This window comes from Entelurus aequoreus, linkage group LG23 (assembly GCF_033978785.1).
Source record: "Entelurus aequoreus isolate RoL-2023_Sb linkage group LG23, RoL_Eaeq_v1.1, whole genome shotgun sequence".
Lineage (NCBI taxonomy): Eukaryota > Metazoa > Chordata > Actinopteri > Syngnathiformes > Syngnathidae > Entelurus > Entelurus aequoreus.
The window spans coordinates 31,604,585-31,625,752 of record NC_084753.1 but is presented as its reverse complement, the minus strand read 5'-3'; the positions used below and the strand labels follow the sequence as shown (position 1 = coordinate 31,625,752).

At 40.0% G+C, this 21,168-nt stretch overlaps 2 protein-coding genes across 3 annotated transcripts in view; one reads left to right on the top strand and one right to left on the bottom strand.

Moving 5' to 3' along the window:
• Window positions 1-6,262, top strand: part of LOC133640669 (serine/threonine-protein kinase MRCK alpha-like) — a 227,817-nt gene extending 221,555 nt beyond the window's left edge. The window contains 1 exon segment of the mRNA XM_062034224.1: window positions 5,025-6,262. Within this exon segment, the coding sequence (XP_061890208.1) occupies window positions 5,025-5,156 (132 nt within the window). The 3' untranslated portion in view covers window positions 5,157-6,262.
• LOC133640670 (frizzled-3-like) overlaps window positions 6,182-21,168 on the bottom strand; it is a 61,541-nt gene continuing 46,554 nt past the window's right edge. The window contains exons 4-10 of one of the 2 annotated variants that reach the window (XR_009824195.1): window positions 20,016-20,478; window positions 17,586-17,885; window positions 17,265-17,516; window positions 11,785-11,930; window positions 10,008-10,295; window positions 6,693-7,867; window positions 6,182-6,628 (exon numbers count right to left, since the gene is read on the bottom strand). Coding sequence is in view for 1 of the 2 variants with exons in the window: in XM_062034225.1 (XP_061890209.1) it covers window positions 7,621-7,867; window positions 10,008-10,295; window positions 11,785-11,930; window positions 17,265-17,516; window positions 17,586-17,885; window positions 20,016-20,478 (1,696 nt within the window). In the remaining variant the exon portion in view is untranslated. Of the gene's footprint in view, window positions 7,868-10,007; window positions 10,296-11,784; window positions 11,931-17,264; window positions 17,517-17,585; window positions 17,886-20,015; window positions 20,479-21,168 lie in introns of both variants that reach the window. The other variant, XM_062034225.1, reaches the window with a different exon arrangement.

The following is a 21,168-nucleotide window of genomic DNA, read 5'->3' as shown; positions in this document are numbered from 1 at the left end:
GCTAGGAGCTAGCATAACAAACACGCAGGTGTTATTATGCAGGATTAATTTGTGGCATATTAAATATAAGCCTGGTTGTGTTGTGGCTAATAGAGTATATATATGTCTTGTGTTTATTTACTGTTGTAGTCATTCCCAGCTGAATATCAGGTACCGTGAGTATGCAGCCTTGGCTGCTAAACATTCGATAACTTGACCGTATGTGCGCGTCACGTACGTAACTTTTTAAAAATATATAAGCTTTATGAACCTTGGGTTAGGTAAACGGTCTTTTGGGCTGAGTGATTGTGTGTGTTGATCAGGTGTTTGAATTGTATTGGCGTGTTCTATGGAGCTAGGAGCTAGCAGAGGAGCTAGGAGCTAGCATAACAAACACGCAGGTGTTTTTATGCAGGATTAATTTGTGGCATATTAAATATAAGCCTGGTTGTGTTGTGGCTAATAGAGTATATATATGTCTTGTGTTTATTTACTGTTGTAGTCATTCCCAGCTGAATATCAGGTCACCCCCGGCTCTCACAGCATCTTCCCTATCTGAATAGCTTCAACTCCCCACTAGTCCTTCACTTGCACTTTACTCATCCACAAATCTTTCATCCTCGCTCAAATTAATGGGGAAATTGTCGCTTTCTCGGTCCGAATCTCTCTCACTTCATGCGGCCATCATTGTAAACAATAGGGAACTTTGCGTATATGTTCAACTGACTACGTCACGCTACTTCCGGTAGGGGCAAGCCTTTTTTTTATCAGATACCAAAAGTTGCAATCTTTATCGTCGTTGTTCTATACTAAATCCTTTCAGCAAAAATATGGCAATATCGCGAAATGATCAAGTATGACACATAGAATAGATCTGCTATCCCCGTTTAAATAAAAAAAATTCATTTCAGTAGGCCTTTAAAGGTTAGTACTATTAGTGGACCAGCAGCACGCACAATCATGTGTGCTTACGGACTGTATCCCTTGCAGACTGTATTGATATATAATGTAGGAACCAGAATATTAATAACAGAAAGAAACAACCCTTTTATGTGAATGAGTGTAAATGGGGGAGGGAGGTTTTTTGGGGTGGTGCACTAATAGTAAGTGTATATTGTGTTTTTTATGTTGATTTAATTTAAAAAAACAAAAAAAAAACATACAGATAATAAAAAAAACGATACAGATAATTTCCGATATTACATTTTAAAGCATTTATCGGCCGATAATATCGGCAGGCAGATATTATTGGACATCTCTAATATATATATATAAAAATGTTAAATATATATATATATATATAAATGTTAAATATATATATATATATATAAATGTTAAATATATATATAGTTAATAACACCCTGACTCCTTTTTGACCCTCTGCCTGTTCCGTAGTTTGGAAAAATGTGTAATGGCGTCCAGTTACTGTTGAATCACATGTTCGAAAATAGCTAGCAGAACTGCACAAAGAAAGGGGCAACTTATGGGAAAATTAGATCCAAAAAAAAGAAAAATTAGATCCAAAACCTTGGCAAGCGCCGACATCGTTGAAGCGAATGCTGAGCGCACATTGCTGCTTGGAGTGAGGAGAAGCTTTGCGTCCGTGTTTGTATTACAGTTAAGTGCATTGGAAACATAAAATGTAGATTGGTACTCAAACTGCTTTAATAAGATGGAACACAAGCTCAGCAGAAACAAAGACGGTAGAGAGGAAGTCTAAAGTCACTTTTATCGGACATTTGCGTCAAAACATGTCAAGTCTTTTCTCAAACCAATCACACACGTCCGGTTGGCGGATTCAATATAATAGCGCTACGCTTCACATCCGGTCTAACCAACAAAACAACAAAAAATCGTCTCAGTTATTCTGTGATATTTCTACCTAAATAAATGTTTTCTGGTAGATTGAAATGAAGTGTATTGTAATGATGTGAAGGAGGAAAACTTTCTCTCTTTGAACTGCTACCACTGAGACTAGGTCCAATACTGCAGGCATGCCTGCCACTGCCCTCTGCAGACCACATTGAGTAATTACAGTTGACTACACAATATGACCATCGCTATGGTATATTCTTTTAGAACCTGTTCTGATGATAGTCTGAAATTGTAGAATGTTTAACAGGCTGAATATGACATTTTATCAATAAGAAGGTTAAAACATGGTCATGCAGAGATATAAATGCCATTAACTTGTGCCACCAGAACACCAGCAGCATTTATTCAGGTAGAAATATCACATTGTTTCTTTAGCAAACATTTTGACAATCAACACATTTTGTGTTATTCATGCTTGAAAGAGCTATCTAAACATGGAAGTGTAGCTCCTCCTCTGAATGCAAGTGCTCCTACAGCAGGAATACAAATTTGGTATTCCTACAAAATAGGAAATCTGTCCAGACACTTGACACACTGCAGGTTTTTTTTGTTTTTTAATTCTCTTTGCTTGATTGACCTGCTCAGTGGCCTAGTGGTTCGAGTGTCCGCCCTGAGATCGGTAGGTTGTGAGTTCAAACCCCGGCTGAGTCATAGCAAAGACTATAAAAATGGGAGCCATTACCTCCCTGCTTGGCACTCAGCATCAAGGGTTGGAATTGGGAGTTAAATCACCAGAAATGATTCCCGAGCATTGCCACCGCTGCTGCTCACTGCTCCCCTCTCCTCCCCAGAGGGTGATCAAGGGTGATGGGTCTAATGCAGAGAATAATTTCACCACACCTAGTGTGTGTGTGACTATCAGTGGTACTTTAACTTTTAACTTTAAAAGCATGTTTGTCCTTTTTGTGTTGAGCTGTTTTAAAAAAAAAAAGCATGTTTAACACAAATTAATTGTCCAGTCATAACAACTTTCAAATGATCTGTCCAGGGTAGTTAATGATGAATAATTATATTTATCTGTGATTAATTGCGATTATTTTGAGTCAACTATGACCCAACTGTGATTGATGTCGATTATTTTAATCGTTTGACAGCCCTTGTGTGTATATACATTACACACACATATATATATGTATATATAAATATATGTATGTATGTATAAATGTGTATATATACATATATATAAATATACATGTATGTATATATGTGTACATATGTATAAATTGTATATATGTGTATTTATATATGTAGATATGTCTGTAGAAGTATGTATATATATTTACTATATTGCCAAAAGTATTTGGCCACCTGCCTTGACTCACATATGAACTTGAAGTGCCATCCCATTTCTAACCCATAGGGTTCAATATGATGTGGGTCCACCTTTTGCAGCTATTACAGCTTCAACTCTTCTAGGAAGGCTGTCCACAAGGTTGCGGAGTATCTTTATAAGAATTTTCCACCATTCTTCCAAAAGCGCATTGGTGAGGTCACACACTGATGTCGGTGGAGAAGGCCTGGCTCTCAGTCTCCGCTCTAATTCATCCCAAAGGTGTTCTATCGGGTTCGGGTCAGGACTCTGTGCAGGCCAGTCAAGTTCATCCACACCAGACTTTGTCATTATGGACCTTGCTTTGTGCACTGGTGCACAGTCATGTTGGAAGAGGAAGGGGCCCGCTCCAAATTGTTCCCACAAGGTTGGGAGCATGGAATTGTCCAAAATGTTTTGGTATCCTGGAGCATTCAAAGTTCCTTTCACTGGAACTAAGGGAAAAACAACCCCACACCATAATTCCTCCTCCACCAAATTTCACCCTCCTACCACTTGGTGGCTGAGTTGCTGTTGTTCCCAAACTCTTCCATTTTCTTATCATAAAGCCGACAGTTGACTTTGGAATATTTAGGAGCGAGGAAATTTCACGATTGGATTTGTTGCACAGGTGGCATCCTACATACTTGCCAACCCTCCCGGTTTTACCGGGAGACTCCCGGTATTCAGCGCCTCTCCCGATAACCTCCCAGCAGAAATTTTCTCCCGACAAACTCCCGGTATTCAGCCGGAGCTGGAGGCCACGCCCCCTCCAGCTCAATGCGGACCTGAGTGGGGACAGCCTGTTCTCACGTCCGCTTTCCCACGATATAAACAGCGTGCCTGCACAATGACGTCATAACTGTAGAATGATCGAGGGCGAGTTCTTGGTTTCTTATGTGGGTTTATTGTTAGGCAGTTTCATTGACGTCCTCCCAGCGCGGTAACAACAGCAGTCACGTTTAGTCTGCCGTAAAGCAGCAATGTTGTGACACTCTTAAACAGGACAATACTGCCATCTACTGGATAGTCTCCAGAACACTGAAATTCAAGTATTGCTTTTATTTATATGTATAATAAAATAAATAAATATATATATATATATATATATAGCTAGAATTCACTGAAAGTCAAGTATTTCATATATATATATATATATATATATATATATATATATATATATATATATATATATATATATATATATATATATATATATATATATATATATATATATATATATATATATATATATATATGAAATACTTGAGTTGGTGAATTCTAGTTTAAATATATTCCCCTCTTAACCACACCCCCCACCTCCCGGTATCGGAGGTCTCAAGGTTGGCAAGTATGGCATCCTATGACAGTTCCACGCTGGAAATCACTGAAAGCGGCCCATTCTTTCACAAGTGCTTGTAGAAACAGTCTCCATGGCTAAGTGCTTGATTTGATACACCCGTGGACACCTGATTGTCATCATTTGGATGGGTGGCCAAATACTTTTGGCGATATAGTGTATGTCTATGTGTCGTGTCATATGTGTGTGTATATTTGTAGCTGTATGTATGTATATATATATATATGTTTATATACATGCCAATTTCAACCAAGGGTGCCGCCAACAAATAGATTGCAAAAAAAAGTAGAAAAGAAGAATGTGGACAAAACCTGCTGTGAATGAATTAGATTAGAAATGATGGAAGATGATGAGCAGGTGTAGAAAGTATGTTGGTCACACGTCAGGTGAAGGTAATAATGCTGCTAAATACAACTATTCATGATCAGTACTCAATAAAAAAAGAAAGAAGCCAAATAAGGGCGTGGCTAACTGGAAGTTGTGTTTCTGGCATGTGTGCAGGACTCGGACTCCCCACGTCACTCCACCGCCTCCAACAGCTCCACCTTCAGCAGCCCCCCCAGCCCCGCCTCCCCCCACAAGACCAAGTCCTTGTCCCTGGAGAGCTCGGAGCGCGTGGCCTGGGACACATGAGCACACCTCGCAGGTTTCTTACTTGTACATAACCAGCCTTTTGGCTTCCAGGGGACGAGATTTTAATTTATTTATCTTAGAGCAGAAAACGTTAGCTTCGCTTGTCGGCCCCGCGCAGACGGGTGGCGTCTAGACAGCCCCCCCCCCTTCCAAAAAAACAAGTGTCACACTTTTAACAGCAAACGACCTCATCGTCACGGCGCGTTCGCATTGGTCCCCGTGGCAGTGACATCATCGCTCGCCATGATTCCTGTACATAGGTAGAGAGTAATATATGAGAAGGATTTGTTTTTTATTCATGAGGAAGCCATTTAAAAACTTTTTTAAATTAATTTTTAGATTTTTTTTTTTTTAACCTTATGACCCCTCCCTCCATGGTTTGCATTTGGACACACACACACACACACACGCACAGAAGCCCGGGTGTGACATTAACAAGCGCTGATCGTGTTTTAGTAGCAAAAAAAAAAGTTTGTGACTTGATTGACTTTCCTGCAGAGGAATGTGGGCTTGATTTGCTCGCTTATGGAATCAAAAAAAAAAAGGTGGATGGCTATATTGGTCAATTATTAAAAAAAAGCTGTTCATATTTGTGACACTAGAGGGAAATATTCACTACACTTGATTTTCAACACTAATTCCACGTGTCATGACTCTTGTGCCTAACCTGACACGTGGAACGTAACATTTTGTACATTTAAGATTGCGCTAACAGGCTCAGGTTGTGTTTTTGGATTGTCAACATTTTAAGGCTGCGGTGCCCCCCCCCCCTTTCCCCCCAAAATACTACAAAAAAAAATCACTCTTGCATTTCACTTCTTTACAATTCCTTCGATATTATTTTGCTCTTCCATATCACACTTTGCTTTTTATTGGTTTGCTTTGTAATAATTTGTACAGTTTTGCATGTCCGATGTAATCATTTGCTTGGTTTTTCTTTGGATTTGCTTTTTTTTTCTTCTTCCTCCTTTGGGTGTTTGAGGACGAGGACACTGCAGGTGACGTCGATTGTTTTTGCACAAAATATTTAAGGTGTAAAGGTCAAAAGAAAGTCATATTTACCAACTCCGATGTATTTCAATAAAGCGGAGGGCTGTTACCAAGGAGACGCCTGTGTGTCCTTATTTTCACCTTTATTCAAAAATACATTTCACAAGAAACTGACTGCTTTTGTTCCTAATAAAGTTGTTTGTATTCGTGAGCGCTAAGAAACCACGTGAGGTTTCTGTTGGCCTAAACATGTTTCTACTCACCCTTTGCAAGAATAAAAAATATTTTCAATTAAAAAAACAGAAAAAAGATGCATAAGTAAAGCACAATTCAATTTAAAAAATGATTCACAAGTAGAAAAAAAAGCACTTGCAAGTATAAAAATGTTCTGTGAGTAAAAACTGTTGGCAACATTCCGCTTACAGGTTAACTTACAGGTTGAGCTTGTTTCCCTTCTCTTCTGTCTGCCATTTTTTTACACCCTTGCAGAAAAAAAAAAGTATACTTGTGAATCGTTATTCGGCTTGAAATTTTTCTTTTACTTACGAATTCATCCACCTCTCTTCCCACTTATCCGAGGTCGGGTCACGGGGGCAGCAGCCTAAGCAGAGAAGCCAAGACTTCCCTTGGTCCAGCTCCTCCCGGGAGATTCCATGGCCCTTGAGGCAGCACTCTCCAGTACTCCCTCCAGGGACTCCAAAAAGGGCGGGAATTCTGAACTGCTGTTTGGTGCGTAATCACAAACAGCAGTCAGGACCCCCCCCCCCCGTCCCCCACCCACCTGCAGGCGGAGGGAAGCTGCCTTCTCGCCTCCAACGTGCAAGTTTTGAGGCGGGGGGCAACAAGAATGACCACACCAGCCCCATCGCCTCTCACTGTGTGCAACGCCAGAGTGGAAGAGAGTCCAGTCCCTCTGGAGAGAACTGCTTCCAGAGCCCTTTTGTGCGTCCAAGTGAGTCCGACTAGAACTTCTCCACCTTGCACATCAACTCAGGCTCCTTCCCCCCAGCAAGGTGACGTCCCAAGAGCAAGCTTATGGAGCCAAGAATCGGCCCCCTAAAGGTCCTGTCTCACAAAGCAGTCAACATCTACCACATTGCCTCTTTGGGCTGAGCCTGGCCGGGCCACACCCGCACGCTATCAAGCCCTGCCTCGGGTGCTGCTAAGATCATTGGGACTCCTCCAGCACGACCAGGTGGCAAATATTTCTATTTGAAGGATTGTAGTTGTTTCACTTGCGAATTGTTTTTCAATTGAAAAAATTAGTTTTACTTGCAAATCATTTTTTGGGTAAAAACCGCTTTAGTATTTGGAGTTCTGCTCGTAAAGTCGCTGCACACAACGAGTCTGATGACGTAAACCAAGGAGTTAAAAAAAAATAAAAAAAATTGAGTCTTTGGCTCGCTCATTTTGATTGGCCGTTGAAACGGGGCCACGTGATTGGCTCAGTGGCTGCAGACTTCTAAGTGTTCCTTCAAGGCGTCAAAGAAGTGCACTCCTCCAGCACTTTGTGGATTCCGTTTCCTGGCCCCCCCAGCATTATTTGGGGGGCGGAGCTTAGGTCCCTGGCACTGCTGTGCCGTGATTGGCTCCCCAGTCTGTGGGCGGAGCTGTGCCGCGATAAGCTGTCCAGGCGATTGGCGCTGCCGTGTCTGGACTGAACCGGATCATCCAGGTGGGGGACCTGGTCCTCAGCATGAGGGAAGTTGGACGTCGTGTATCTGATGGCGAGGAGACAAGCGGTCAGCAGGGGCTCGCCATGCACGGACGCCACGCTGACGTCACCACGTCCTTGCAGGCGATGTCATCGTCGCGTCTTTGCAGGCGCTGGCGATGACATCATCGTCGCGTCCTTGCAGGCGCTGGCGATGACATCGTCGCGTCCTTGCAGGCGCTGGCGATGTCATCGTCGCGTCTTTGCAGGCGCTGGCGATGACATCATCGTCGCGTCCTTGCAGGCGCTGGCGATGACATCATCGTCGCGTCCTTGCAGGCGCTGGCGATGACATCATCGTCGCGTCCTTGGAGGCGCTGGCGATGACGTCATCGTCGCGTCCTTGCAGGCGCTGGCGATGACGTCATCGTCGCGTCCTTGGAGGCGCTGGCGATGACGTCATCGTCGCGTCCTTGCAGGCGCTGGCGATGACGTCATCGTCGCGTCCTTGGAGGCGCTGGCGATGACGTCATCGTCGCGTCCTTGCAGGCGCTGGCGATGACATCGTCGCGTCCTTGCAGGCGCTGGCGATGTCATCGTCGCGTCTTTGCAGGCGCTGGCGATGACATCATCGTCGCGTCCTTGCAGGCGCTGGCGATGACATCATCGTCGCGTCCTTGCAGGCGCTGGCGATGACATCGTCGCGTCCTTGCAGGCGCTGGCGATGTCATCGTCGCGTCTTTGCAGGCGCTGGCGATGACATCATCGTCGCGTCCTTGCAGGCGCTGGCGATGACATCATCGTCGCGTCCTTGCAGGCGCTGGCGATGACATCATCGTCGCGTCCTTGGAGGCGCTGGCGATGACGTCATCGTCGCGTCCTTGCAGGCGCTGGCGATGACGTCATCGTCGCGTCCTTGGAGGCGCTGGCGATGACGTCATCGTCGCGTCCTTGCAGGCGCTGGCGATGACGTCATCGTCGCGTCCTTGGAGGCGCTGGCGATGACGTCATCGTCGCGTCCTTGCAGGCGCTGGCGATGACGTCGTCGTCGCGTCCTTGGAGGCGCTGGCGATGACGTCGTCGTCGCGTCCTTGCAGGCGCTGGCGATGACGTCGTCGTCGCGTCCTTGGAGGCGCTGGCGATGACGTCGTCGTCGCGTCCTTGCAGGCGCTGGCGATGACGTCATCGTCGCGTCCTTGGAGGCGCTGGCGATGACGTCATCGTCGCGTCCTTGCAGGCGCTGGCGATGACGTCATCGTCGCGTCCTTGCAGGCGCTGGCGATGACGTCATCGTCGCGTCCTTGCAGGCGCTGGCGATGACATCGCCGCGTCCTTGCAGGCGCTGGCGATGACATCGCCGCGTCCTTGCAGGCGCTGGCGATGACATCGCCGCGTCCTAGCAGGCGCTGGCGATGACATCGCCGCGCCCTAGCAGGCGCTGGCGATGACATCGCCGCGCCCTAGCAGGCGCTGGCGATGACATCGCCGCGTCCTAGCAGGCGCTGGCGATGACATCGCAGCGTCCTAGCAGGCGCTGGCGATGTCATCGCCGCGTCCTTGCAGGCGCTGGCGATGTCATCGTCGCGTCCTTGCAGGCGCTGGCGATGTCATCGTCGCGTCCTTGCAGGCGCTGGCGATGTCATCGTCGCGTCCTTGCAGGCGCTGGCGATGACATCGTCGCGTCCTTGCAGGCGCTGGCGATGACATCGTCGCGTCCTAGCAGGCGCTGGCGATGATATCGCAGCGTCCTAGCAGGCGCTGGCGATGTCATCGTCGCGTCCTTGCAGGCGCTGGCGATGACATCGTCGCGTCCTTGCAGGCGCTGGCGATGACATCGCCGCGTCCTAGCAGGCGCTGGCGATGATATCGCAGCGTCCTAGCAGGCGCTGGCGATGTCATCGTCGCGTCCTTGCAGGCGATGTCATCGTCGCGTCCTTGCAGGCGCTGCAGATGACATCGCCGCGTCCTTTGAGGCCGCTGCAGATGACATCGCCGCGTCCTTGCAGGCGCTGGCGATGATGTCATCGTCGCGTCCTTGCAGGCGCTGCCGATGACATCGTCGCGTCCTAGCAGGCGCTGCCGATGACATCGTCGCATCCTTGCAGGCGCTGGCAATGATGTCATCGTCGCGTCCTTGCAGGTGCTGGCGATGACATCATCGCTAATTCTTTGCTCATGATGACATCATGGCCACTTCCTCCTCTCACCTGCCGAGTGGCGAGCGCTGCAAGCTGCTGTGAGAACTGCTCCTCTTGGAGCCGGCGCTGAGGACCGACGCCGCCCTGCTGGTGCTGCCACTGGGCGGCTGGTCCACGGCGGCCAGGTGGGCGCAGGAGAGGTGGGCGGAAGACAGGTGGGCGGAGGATGCGTGGGTGGAGGTGCCCTGGGTGGACGTCCCTCGAGACTTCCTCACGATGGACGTGCGAGGATCTCCGAGCAGCAGCTGAGTGAAGTCGGGCTGATGGAGGACCTGAAGACTCTCCTTCACCTTGGACCTGACCAGCAGGAGGGCAGGAAAGCACACGAGGAGACAAGGGAGCAAGTGAAGATGAGGAGGACGCAAGGAAGGAAGGTGGTAGATGAGGAGGAGGAGAGATGGTAGAAGATGAGGTTAACTCTGAGGATGGATGAGGTAGAGATGTGTAAGTATTAGCAAGTAGAGTCTACATGTATGTACACATGTACTTATAGTCCTGGTCAAAAGTTTACATACACTTGTAAAGAACATAATGTCATGGCTGTCTTGAGTTTCCAATACTTTCTACAACTCTTATTTTTTTATGATGGAGTGATTGGAGCACATACTTGTTGGTCACAAAAAACATTCATTTTAGGTTGTCCTGAAGAATTTGGAGGCATCCCTCCTTTTTCATTGTCCCATTTAAAGCACTAGTTCCATTGGCAGCAAAACAGGCCCAGAGCATAATACTACCACCACCATGCTTGACGGTAGGCATTTTGTTCCTGGGATTAAAGGCCTCACCTTTTCTCCTCCAAACATATTGCTGGGTATTGTGGCCAAATATCTACATTTTTGTTTAATCTGACCACAGAACTTTCCTCCAGAAGGTCTTATCTTTGTCCATGTGATGTCAGATGAAACAAAAATGGAGCTGTTTGGCCACAATACCCAGCAATATTTAGTATTATGCTCTAGGCTGCTTTGCTGCCAATGGAACTGGTGCTTTACAGAAGAGTAAATGGGACAATGAAAAAGGAGGATTACCTCCAAATTCTTCAGGACAACCTAAAATCATCAGCCCGGAGGTTGGGTCTTGGGCGTAGTTGGGTGTTGGGTGACCCCAAACACACGTCAAAAGTGGTAAAGGAATGGCTAAATCAGGCTAGAATGAAGGTTTTAGAATGGCCTTCCCAAAGTCCTGACTTAAACGTGTGGACAATGCTGAAGAAACAAGTCCATGTCAGAAAACCAACACATTTAGCTGAACTGCACCAATTTTGTCAAGAGGAGTGGTCAAAAATTCAAGCAGAAGCTTGTGGATGGCTATCAAAAGCGCCTTATTGCAGTGAAACTTGCCAAGGGACATGTAAGCAAATATTAACATTGCTGTATGTATACTTTTGACCCAGCACATTTGCTCACATTTGCAGTAGACCCATAATAAATTCATAAAAGAACCAAACTTCATGAATGTTTTTTGTGACCAACAAGTATGTGCTCCAATCACTCCATCACAAAAAATTAAGAGTTGTAGAAATTACTGGAAACTCAAGACAGCCATGACATTATGTTCTTTACAAGTGTATGTACACTTTTGATCGCGACTGTATGTACATACACATGTACATTGAAACCCTTTAGCAACATGATGTAGTATTACTACACCAGAATGCTCAATATAGTAAGAGTGTGGTAAGTACTTGACATGATGTAGTATTACTACAGCAGAATGCTCAATATAGTAAGAGTGTGGTAAGTACTTGACATGATGTAGTATTACTGCAAAGTAGAAGTAAAAGTACTTGTGTTTGTTGCCATGGAAGAAGCTGATCCATTCGTAACAAGTTTTCTTGCTGCCAACCCAAAATATAGAAGGGATTCCAACAATCAGCATCATGACATATTTCAGGAGGAAGAGTGTGAGGTTAGGACCGCTGCTCTGCTCCACCTGCAACACATTGTACTTATTAACAGTGCTACTACATAGATTCACTTTGTAGTAGTATTACTACATAGATTCACTTTGTAGTAGTATTAATATTACACATATTTACTTAGTATTACTACAAATATTTCATGAGGAAGAGTAAAGTTAGGACCGCTGCACCTGCAACACATTCTACTTATTAACAGTAGTACTACCCAATATTATTATTACTACATATACACTTTGTAATATTTTTACTACATATATTTAATTTTAAATATTACTACAAATATTTACTTTGTAATATTATTACTACATATATGTACTTTGTAATATTATTACTACATATACTGTATTTACTTTGTATTATTACTACATATATTTACTTTGTATTATTACTACATATATTTACTTTGTATTATTACTACATGCATTTACTTGTATTATTACTACATTAATTTACTTTGTAATATTTGTAATATTACTACATATATTTTACTTAGAATTATTACACATTACACATATATACTTATTAATATCACACATATATATATGTATTAATATCACACATTTACTTAGAATTATTACTCATTATTACATATATATACTTCTTAATATCACACATATTTACTTATTAATATCACACATATTTACTTAGGATTATTACTAATTACATATAAATACTTATTATCACACATATTTACTTAATATCACACATTTACTTATTAATATCACACACATTTACTTAGAATTATTACTCATTATTACACATACGGTATATACTTATTAATATCACACATATTTACTTATTAATATCACACATATTTACTTAGGATTATTACTAATTACATATATATACTTAATATCATACATATTTACTTATTAATATCACACATATTTACTTAGGATTATTACTAATTACATATATATACTTAATATCACACATATTTACTTATTAATATCACACATATTTACTTAGGATTATTACTAATTACATACATATACTTATTAATATCACACATATTTACTTAATATCACACATATTTACTTATCAATATCACACATATTTACTTAATATCACACACATTTACTTAGAATTATTACTCATTATTACACATACGGTATATACTTATTAATATCACACATATTTACTTATTAATATCACACATATTTACTTAGGATTATTACTAATTACATATATATACTTAATATCACACATATTTACTTATTAATATCACACATATTTACTTAGGATTATTACTAATTACATATATATACTTCTTAATATCACACATATTTACTTAATATCATACATATTTACTTAGGATTATTACTAATTACATATATATACTTATTAATATCACATATATTTACCTAATATCACACATATTTACTTATTAATATCACACATATTTACTTAGGATTATTACTAATTACATATATATACTTAATATCACACATATTTACTTAGGATTATTACTAATTACATATGTATACTTCTTAATATCACACATATTTACTTAGGATTATTACTAATTACATATATATACTTATTAATATCACATATATTTACCTAATATCACACATATTTACTTATCAATATCACACATATTTACTTATTAATATCACACATATTTACTTAAAATTATTACTCATTATTACACATATATACTTATTAATATCACACATTTACTTAGAATTATTACTCATTATTACACATATATACTTATTATCACACATTTACTTAGAATTATTACTCATTATCACACATATATACTTATTAATATCACACATATTTACTTATTAATATCACACATTTACTTAGAATTATTACTCATTATCACACATATATACTTAATATCACACATATTTACTTAGAATTATTAGTCATTATTACACATTACTTAATATCACACACATTTACTTAGAATTATTACTCATTATCACACATATATACTTATTAATATCACACATATTTACTTAGAATTATTACTCATTATTACACATTACTTATTAATATCACACATATTTACTTATCAATATCACACATTTACTTAAAATTATTACTCATTACACATATACTGTACTTATTAATATCACACATTTACTTAGAATTATTACTCATTATTACACATATATACTTATCATCACACGTTTACTTATTAATATCACACATATTTACTTAATATCACACACATTTACTTATAATTATTACTCATTACACATATATACTAATTAAATATCACACATATTCACTTATTAATATCACACATATTTACTTAGAATTATTACTCATTATTACACATATATAGTTATTTATATCACACATATTTACTTATTAATATCACACATATTTACTTAGAATTATTACTCATTACACATATATGCTAATTAAGTATCACACATTCACTTATTAATATCAGTTTACAAAAACACAGGATAAGTTGTAAAATTCCTTTGTGCTGGCACATACTTGAAAGTGTTTGGTGATGACTGGTGGAATGGTGGATGGGTGTTTTGCAATTTGGACGCATCATCAGTAGTGTGCCCCTGGGTCACTGGGCGTTTCGGCCTTATCACTAGACGCCCTCTCCAGGGGTGGCCAGCCACAGGGTGATCGGCCCAGGGCTTGCGTCAATCCCAATTAATCATGAGTCGCTTGGTGTTGAACAGCAGACTTCTCATGGGACTATGCATGGCAGGGGCGTCCTTTTCCCTCAGTCAAGCCTAAGCTGACCGCTTAGAATTATTACTCATTATTACACATATATACTTATTAGTATCACACATATTTACTTAGAATTATTACACATATATACTTATTAATATCACATATATTTACTTAGAATTATTCCACATTTATACTTAATATCACACATATTAGAATTATTACTCATTATTACACATATACTTATTAATATCACACATATTTACTTATAATTATTACTCATTATTACACATATATGCTTATTAAAATCACACATATTTACTTACAATTATTACTCATTATTACACATATATACTTATTAATATCACACATATTTACTTAGATTACTCATTATTACACATATACTTATTATCACACACATTTACTTATTAATATCACACATATTTACTTAGAATTATTACTCATTATAACACATGTATACTTATTAATATCACACATATTTACTTAGAATTATTACACATATATACTTATTAATATCACATATATTTACTTAGAATTATTCCACATATATACTTAATATCACACATATTAGAATTATTACTCATTATTGCACATATACTTATTAAAATCACACATATTTACTTAGAATTATTACTCATTATTACACATATATACTTATTAATATCACACATATTTACTTACAATTATTACACATATATACTTATTAATATCACATATATTTACTTAGAATTATTACACATATATACTTATTAATATCACATATATTTACTTAGAATTATTCCACATTTATACTTAATATCACACATATTAGAATTATTACTCATTATTACACATATACTTATTAATATCACACATATTTACTTATAATTATTACTCATTATTACACATATATGCTTATTAAAATCACACATATTTACTTACAATTATTACTCATTATTACACATATATACTTATTAATATCACACATATTTACTTACAATTATTACACATATATACTTATTAATATCACATATATTTACTTATAATTATTACACATATATACTTAATATCACTCAGTATTTGAGTCATTTACAATAAAACACTTCACATTTCTTACTAAATATACATTCACACTAATGCATAAGGTTGCAGGCACACACATACACGCACGCACGCACGCACGCACGCACGCACGCACGCACGCACGCACGCACGCACGCACGCACGCACGCACGCGCGCACGCGCACACGCGCACACGCGCACACGCGCACACGCGCACACGCGCACACACGCACACACGCACACACGCACACACGCACACACGCACACACACACACACACACACACACACACACACACACACACACACACACACACACACACACACACACACACACACACACACACACACACACACACACACACACACACACACATTGTTCTTTTTCCCAGATGAATTGTCAAAGTGAATAAAGTAGTAAAATATTTGTGTGTATTTAATGTTCTGACAACTTGTGGTAAAATGTGTGTTTAAACTGTGGTCAGGGGATTGTGGATCTTAAAGATGATCTCCATGTTTACACAACATACATCAATAAAGGATGTAGATGATCTCCATGTTTACATAACATACATCAATAAAGGATGTAGATGATCTCCATGTTTACATAGCATACATCAATAAAGGATATAGATGATCTCCATGTTTACATAACATACATCAATAAAGGATATAGATGATCTCCATGTTTACATAGCATACATCAATAAAGGATATAGATGATCTCCATGTTTACATAGCATACATCAATAAAGGATATAGATGATCTCCATGTTTACATAGCATACATCAATAAAGGATATAGATGATCTCCATGTTTACATAACATACATCAATAAAGGATATAGATGATCTCCATGTTTACATAACATACATCAATAAAGGATGTCAGTGTTTCCCACACATTCATTTATTTGTGGCGGCCCGCCACGAAAGAATTACGTGCGCCACAAATAAAAAAAAATAAAAAAAAATGTTTTTTTTTTTTTTTTTTTGTCCTGTCCAGCTTCTCAGGCAAATCATATAGTTGATGTAGATGCCCATATCGGCTGTTCAGATTTACTTTACAAAAGAGAAGTGTAGGATACTTCTCTTGTTGCCTTATTTGTATTTGACCACTACTGTTTTCTGTTTATTTGTTACTGACTGTGGCAGGACACCTCTGCTTCTGTTTCACTTTATGTTGCTGGTAAATAATATGGTTGTAGTAGTAGGCTAAAGTAAAATTATTTAGTATGCACTAATTAAAGGGGCAGAGCTTTAAGAGACATTTTAGCTTTTATATTTTATAAGATATATTTTTTGTAAGAACCACAACTAATAAATATATTTCAGTGAATAATTTATTGTTCAAATCTGTATATAAATATGTACATAAAGTGTTGTAATTATATTGTAAAATGGATGGATGGATGGACGTTTAAAACAAAACTGTTATTATTAATTAGTAAGTATACATTTTTGAGCCTTTTTAGAGAAAATCATATCATTGTAGTAAATTATGCAAATTACTCGATGATGTCATGGTGACCACGCCCATAGCCACGCCCCCACCGCCTCAGGTATCTTGGCAGTTTATGGGGAAACACTGGATGTAGATGATTATAAGGTGTCAGGTGTGTTTACCTGGTGGGGACACGGGATGTGGTAGTGCCGGCACCTGTCCTGCACCCAGCTGCTCTCCCAGGCGGCGCGCTGGCTGCTCTCGTACAGGTAGCACACCAACACGGTCAGCAGAGGCAGCAGGTAGAGGGCGGAGAAGACGGCGATGCGGATCATGAACTTGACCAGTTTGTCCTGGTTCTCCTTCTCCAGAGGGATCTCCATGCGCACTCGGTTCAGAGCCGCTATTCCCGCCAGCAGCAGCACCACGCCCACCTGAGGAACACACACACACACACCCCGCGTTGGCGGCCGCCTTGCGGAGCAGAACAACAACCTCCTCACCGCCACGTCCACGCCCAGCGGCGCCAGCAGGAACCAGCGCAGCGCCGCCAGGTTGTAGAGACCCACGAAGCAGACGCCGCTGACGCCGTCGCCCTCGATCTTGTTCATGGCCAGCAGGCTGACGGTGAGGACGCCGGGGACGCCCCAGGCGCAGGCGTGGAAGACCAGAGCCTTCTTCTCGATGGCCTCGCTGCCCCACTTGGGCACGGCGGCCAGGAACCAGGTGATGGTGAGGATGACCCACCAGACGCTGCCCGCCATGGTGAAGAAGTAGAGCACCATGAAGACAAGCGTGCAGGCCTACACACAGGACACACTTTAACAACACTTCTTTTTACGCTTGAACATGTATTTTCCTAGCTCTCCTTCTCTCAAGTACAAACGCTCGTTCCAAGACCCTCACCCATGAAGGAAAAACACCCCCAACTAAGAAAACTAAGTTGCAAATGTAAAAAGACAAAGGTTGGTTTTCTTATGTTCCTGTATTTTGTTTCATTTCCTGCCCAGCGCTCTTATTTTGGTTTATATTTCCTGTTTGCCTCCTTTTGCCACTTCTCCTGTCTAGGAGCTGACTTCCTGGTTGCCAATCGGGATGCTTTGTTTGCTCTTTGTGCACAACTCTGTCTTTTGGTCATTAAATACCTTTTTTTTTTTTTTTACCTGCGCTTTACCTACAGAATATAACGCTGTTATTAGTTATAGATATTTAAAAAATATATATATATTTTTTTTCATTTGCGCTATTTCACCCATTTTTTCAATGTTATTTCCTAAGGGTGTAAAAAAAAATTATATTCACATTTAAATCGCATTTTTTATCTATTCCAATTATAAATCGATTCATAATTTTCAGAATCAATTTAAAAATTAAAGCTGCAAGCAGCGTTGGTCGGGCCCACATATTTGGCAGGTGCTAGTCCTAAGTGTCCAAAAACTTAAGTATACTGTTAGTCCTAAGTGTCCCAATACTTTTGTTGACATCAGCGCAGTGGTACAGTGGTTCTATTAAGGCTCGTAAAATCACAGCAGCATTATCAGCGCAGCGGTTCTTTGAAGGCTCGTAAAATCAAAACCATAGCACTTATCAAAACTCTGAGTATCCGTCAATCAGAAGGGTTCAATCTCTCTCCTGTAGTAGTTTGAAGCTGAAACGACAAACGCGCTCAGAGATAATGTTTGATGTTTGGTGACCGCTTTTTACAAACATTTTGTTTTGGAGGGGGGATATCAAACTTCCTGTTGATTTTTACTGAAGGGTGTCAATCTATGAAATGTAGTTCTAAGTGAGACCTACATAGAGGTTTTTGTTTCATGTCTCTAAGACCTTCCTATCGGAAGTTACAATCAGTTTGTCTGTGTTTTCCTCTGAGGAGCAGTTTTGTCTCTGTTTTATTCAAAAATTGCGCTAGAGCGCAATTTTGAGTTTTGGGGTTCGTTTTTTTTTTATTAGATCGCAATTTCCACCATTCCCGATGTGTGTGAAAAGTTTGGTGAGTTTTGAAGTATTTTAAGGGGGTCAAATTACAGCTCAAAGAGGCAAAAATGAGTGTTTTTAGTCATTTTTTGTCTTGAAGGGGAAATTGCCAACTTCCCGTTGGTTTTTGCCCGAGGATGTGTAATTATGAAATGTAGGTCTAAGTGAGACCTACATAGATATTTTTGTTTCATGTCTCTACGACCTTCCTAGTGGGAGTTACAGGCAGTTTGTTTTTGTTTTTTCCTAGGGGGCGATATAGCGCAATTTTGAGTTTTGGGGTTAGGTTTTTTGACTAAAAAGTTTAGGTCACGTTTTTCTATGTGTGTGTCAAATTTGGTGAGTTTTGAAGCATGTTAAGGGGGTCAAAGTAGTGCGCAAAGCTGCGGAATAATAATAATAATAATAAAACCTTACAATTTCAATAGAGTCCTTTGTCCCTGTATAAAGGACTCCCTGTGGGAGTCCTTTATACATGCGGACCCTACTAATACATTTGTAATTTTAAAGAAAAAAATCTCAGAATATATTTTTGGATTAAACACATTAAAGGCCTACTGAAACCCATTACTACCGACCACGCAGTTTGATAGTTTATATATCAATGATGAAATATATATACATATATGTGTATATATATATATATATATATATATATATATATATATATATATATATATATATATATATATATATATATATATATATATATATATATATATATATATATATACATATATATATATATATATATATATACATATATATACATATATATATATATATATACATATATATACATATATATACATATATATATATATATATATATATATATATATATATATATATATACACACACACACACATGTATACAGGTATATATATATACACACATACATATATGAGCAATTATTTCCATAATAGAGAGGACAGCAGAGCATCAACCATCTCACCTTATTATGCGAGCCTTGAGTCACCGTGGAAGCCCGAAACCTCCCGGGCACGGCGGCGTTACAGGACACTCGGTCCTCCAGCAGGAAGCCCAGGAAGAACATGAGGGACACCATCATGTAGCACACGGCGTAGAAGATGATGGGCCTCTCCGGGTAGCGGAAGCGCGACACGTCGATGAGGAAGGTGAGGAAGGTGAAGAGGGTGGCGGAGAGACACACAATAGACACCACGCCGATCAAGTAGCGGGCGAAGGTCAGCTCCTGGCGTGTGAAGTACATGTTGGGACACGGCGGCGAGCAGTCGCGGACCCCCATGAAGGAGTAGCCCAGTTCCGGGTCCACTTTGAGCTCTCGGGGGCACCAGAAGCCGTAGTCCCGCTGAACTGGGACCGGAGGCTCGGTGGTATCTGCACGGGACAGCAGGTCCACTGGACGAGGGTAAGGATCGTCACAGTCTGGGAACCTGGTGGAAGACCAGATGTGTCATGGACTCAGCAGGGACAAAAGTATCGTATAAAAAAAAAAAAAATGATGTCTAATTTTTAACACTTTTATGAGTGGGACCCTTAAAGGTCCCCTAGAATTCTAGTGGGATTTTTTTTTTTTAAACTGTCATTGCTCAAAAATAATAATGAATCAAAATCAATGTTATGAATTATTGACCTATTTAAGGCTCAAATTACTTCACATCAAATATTCCACTTTGAAATATTTTTGGGTAAGATATTGCATATTTTGTGTTTTTGCCATAAAAAAAACAGGGTTTTGAAAAAAAAAAAAAAGGCATACAATAAAACAAAATACAAAAAATAAACTTTATACCGAGAGATCTGAAGTTGATCTAGAAATGTAAGCATTGAATAAAATAAATATTACATGACTTATTACATGACCCTTTTGGATCCCCAATCATTTTTGTGAGATTTTTTTTAAACTGTCAACTCTCAAAAAATAATAATGAATTAAAATCAATATTGTTATGGATTATTACTCTATTTAAAGCTCCAATTATTTCACATCAAATATTACACTTTGAAACTCCTTTTGTGTAAAATATTGCATATTTTTTGTTTGTGTCATAAAAAACTGGGTTTGACAAAAAGGGCATAAAACATAAAATATTTACCTTTATATCGACAGATAGATTGGAAGT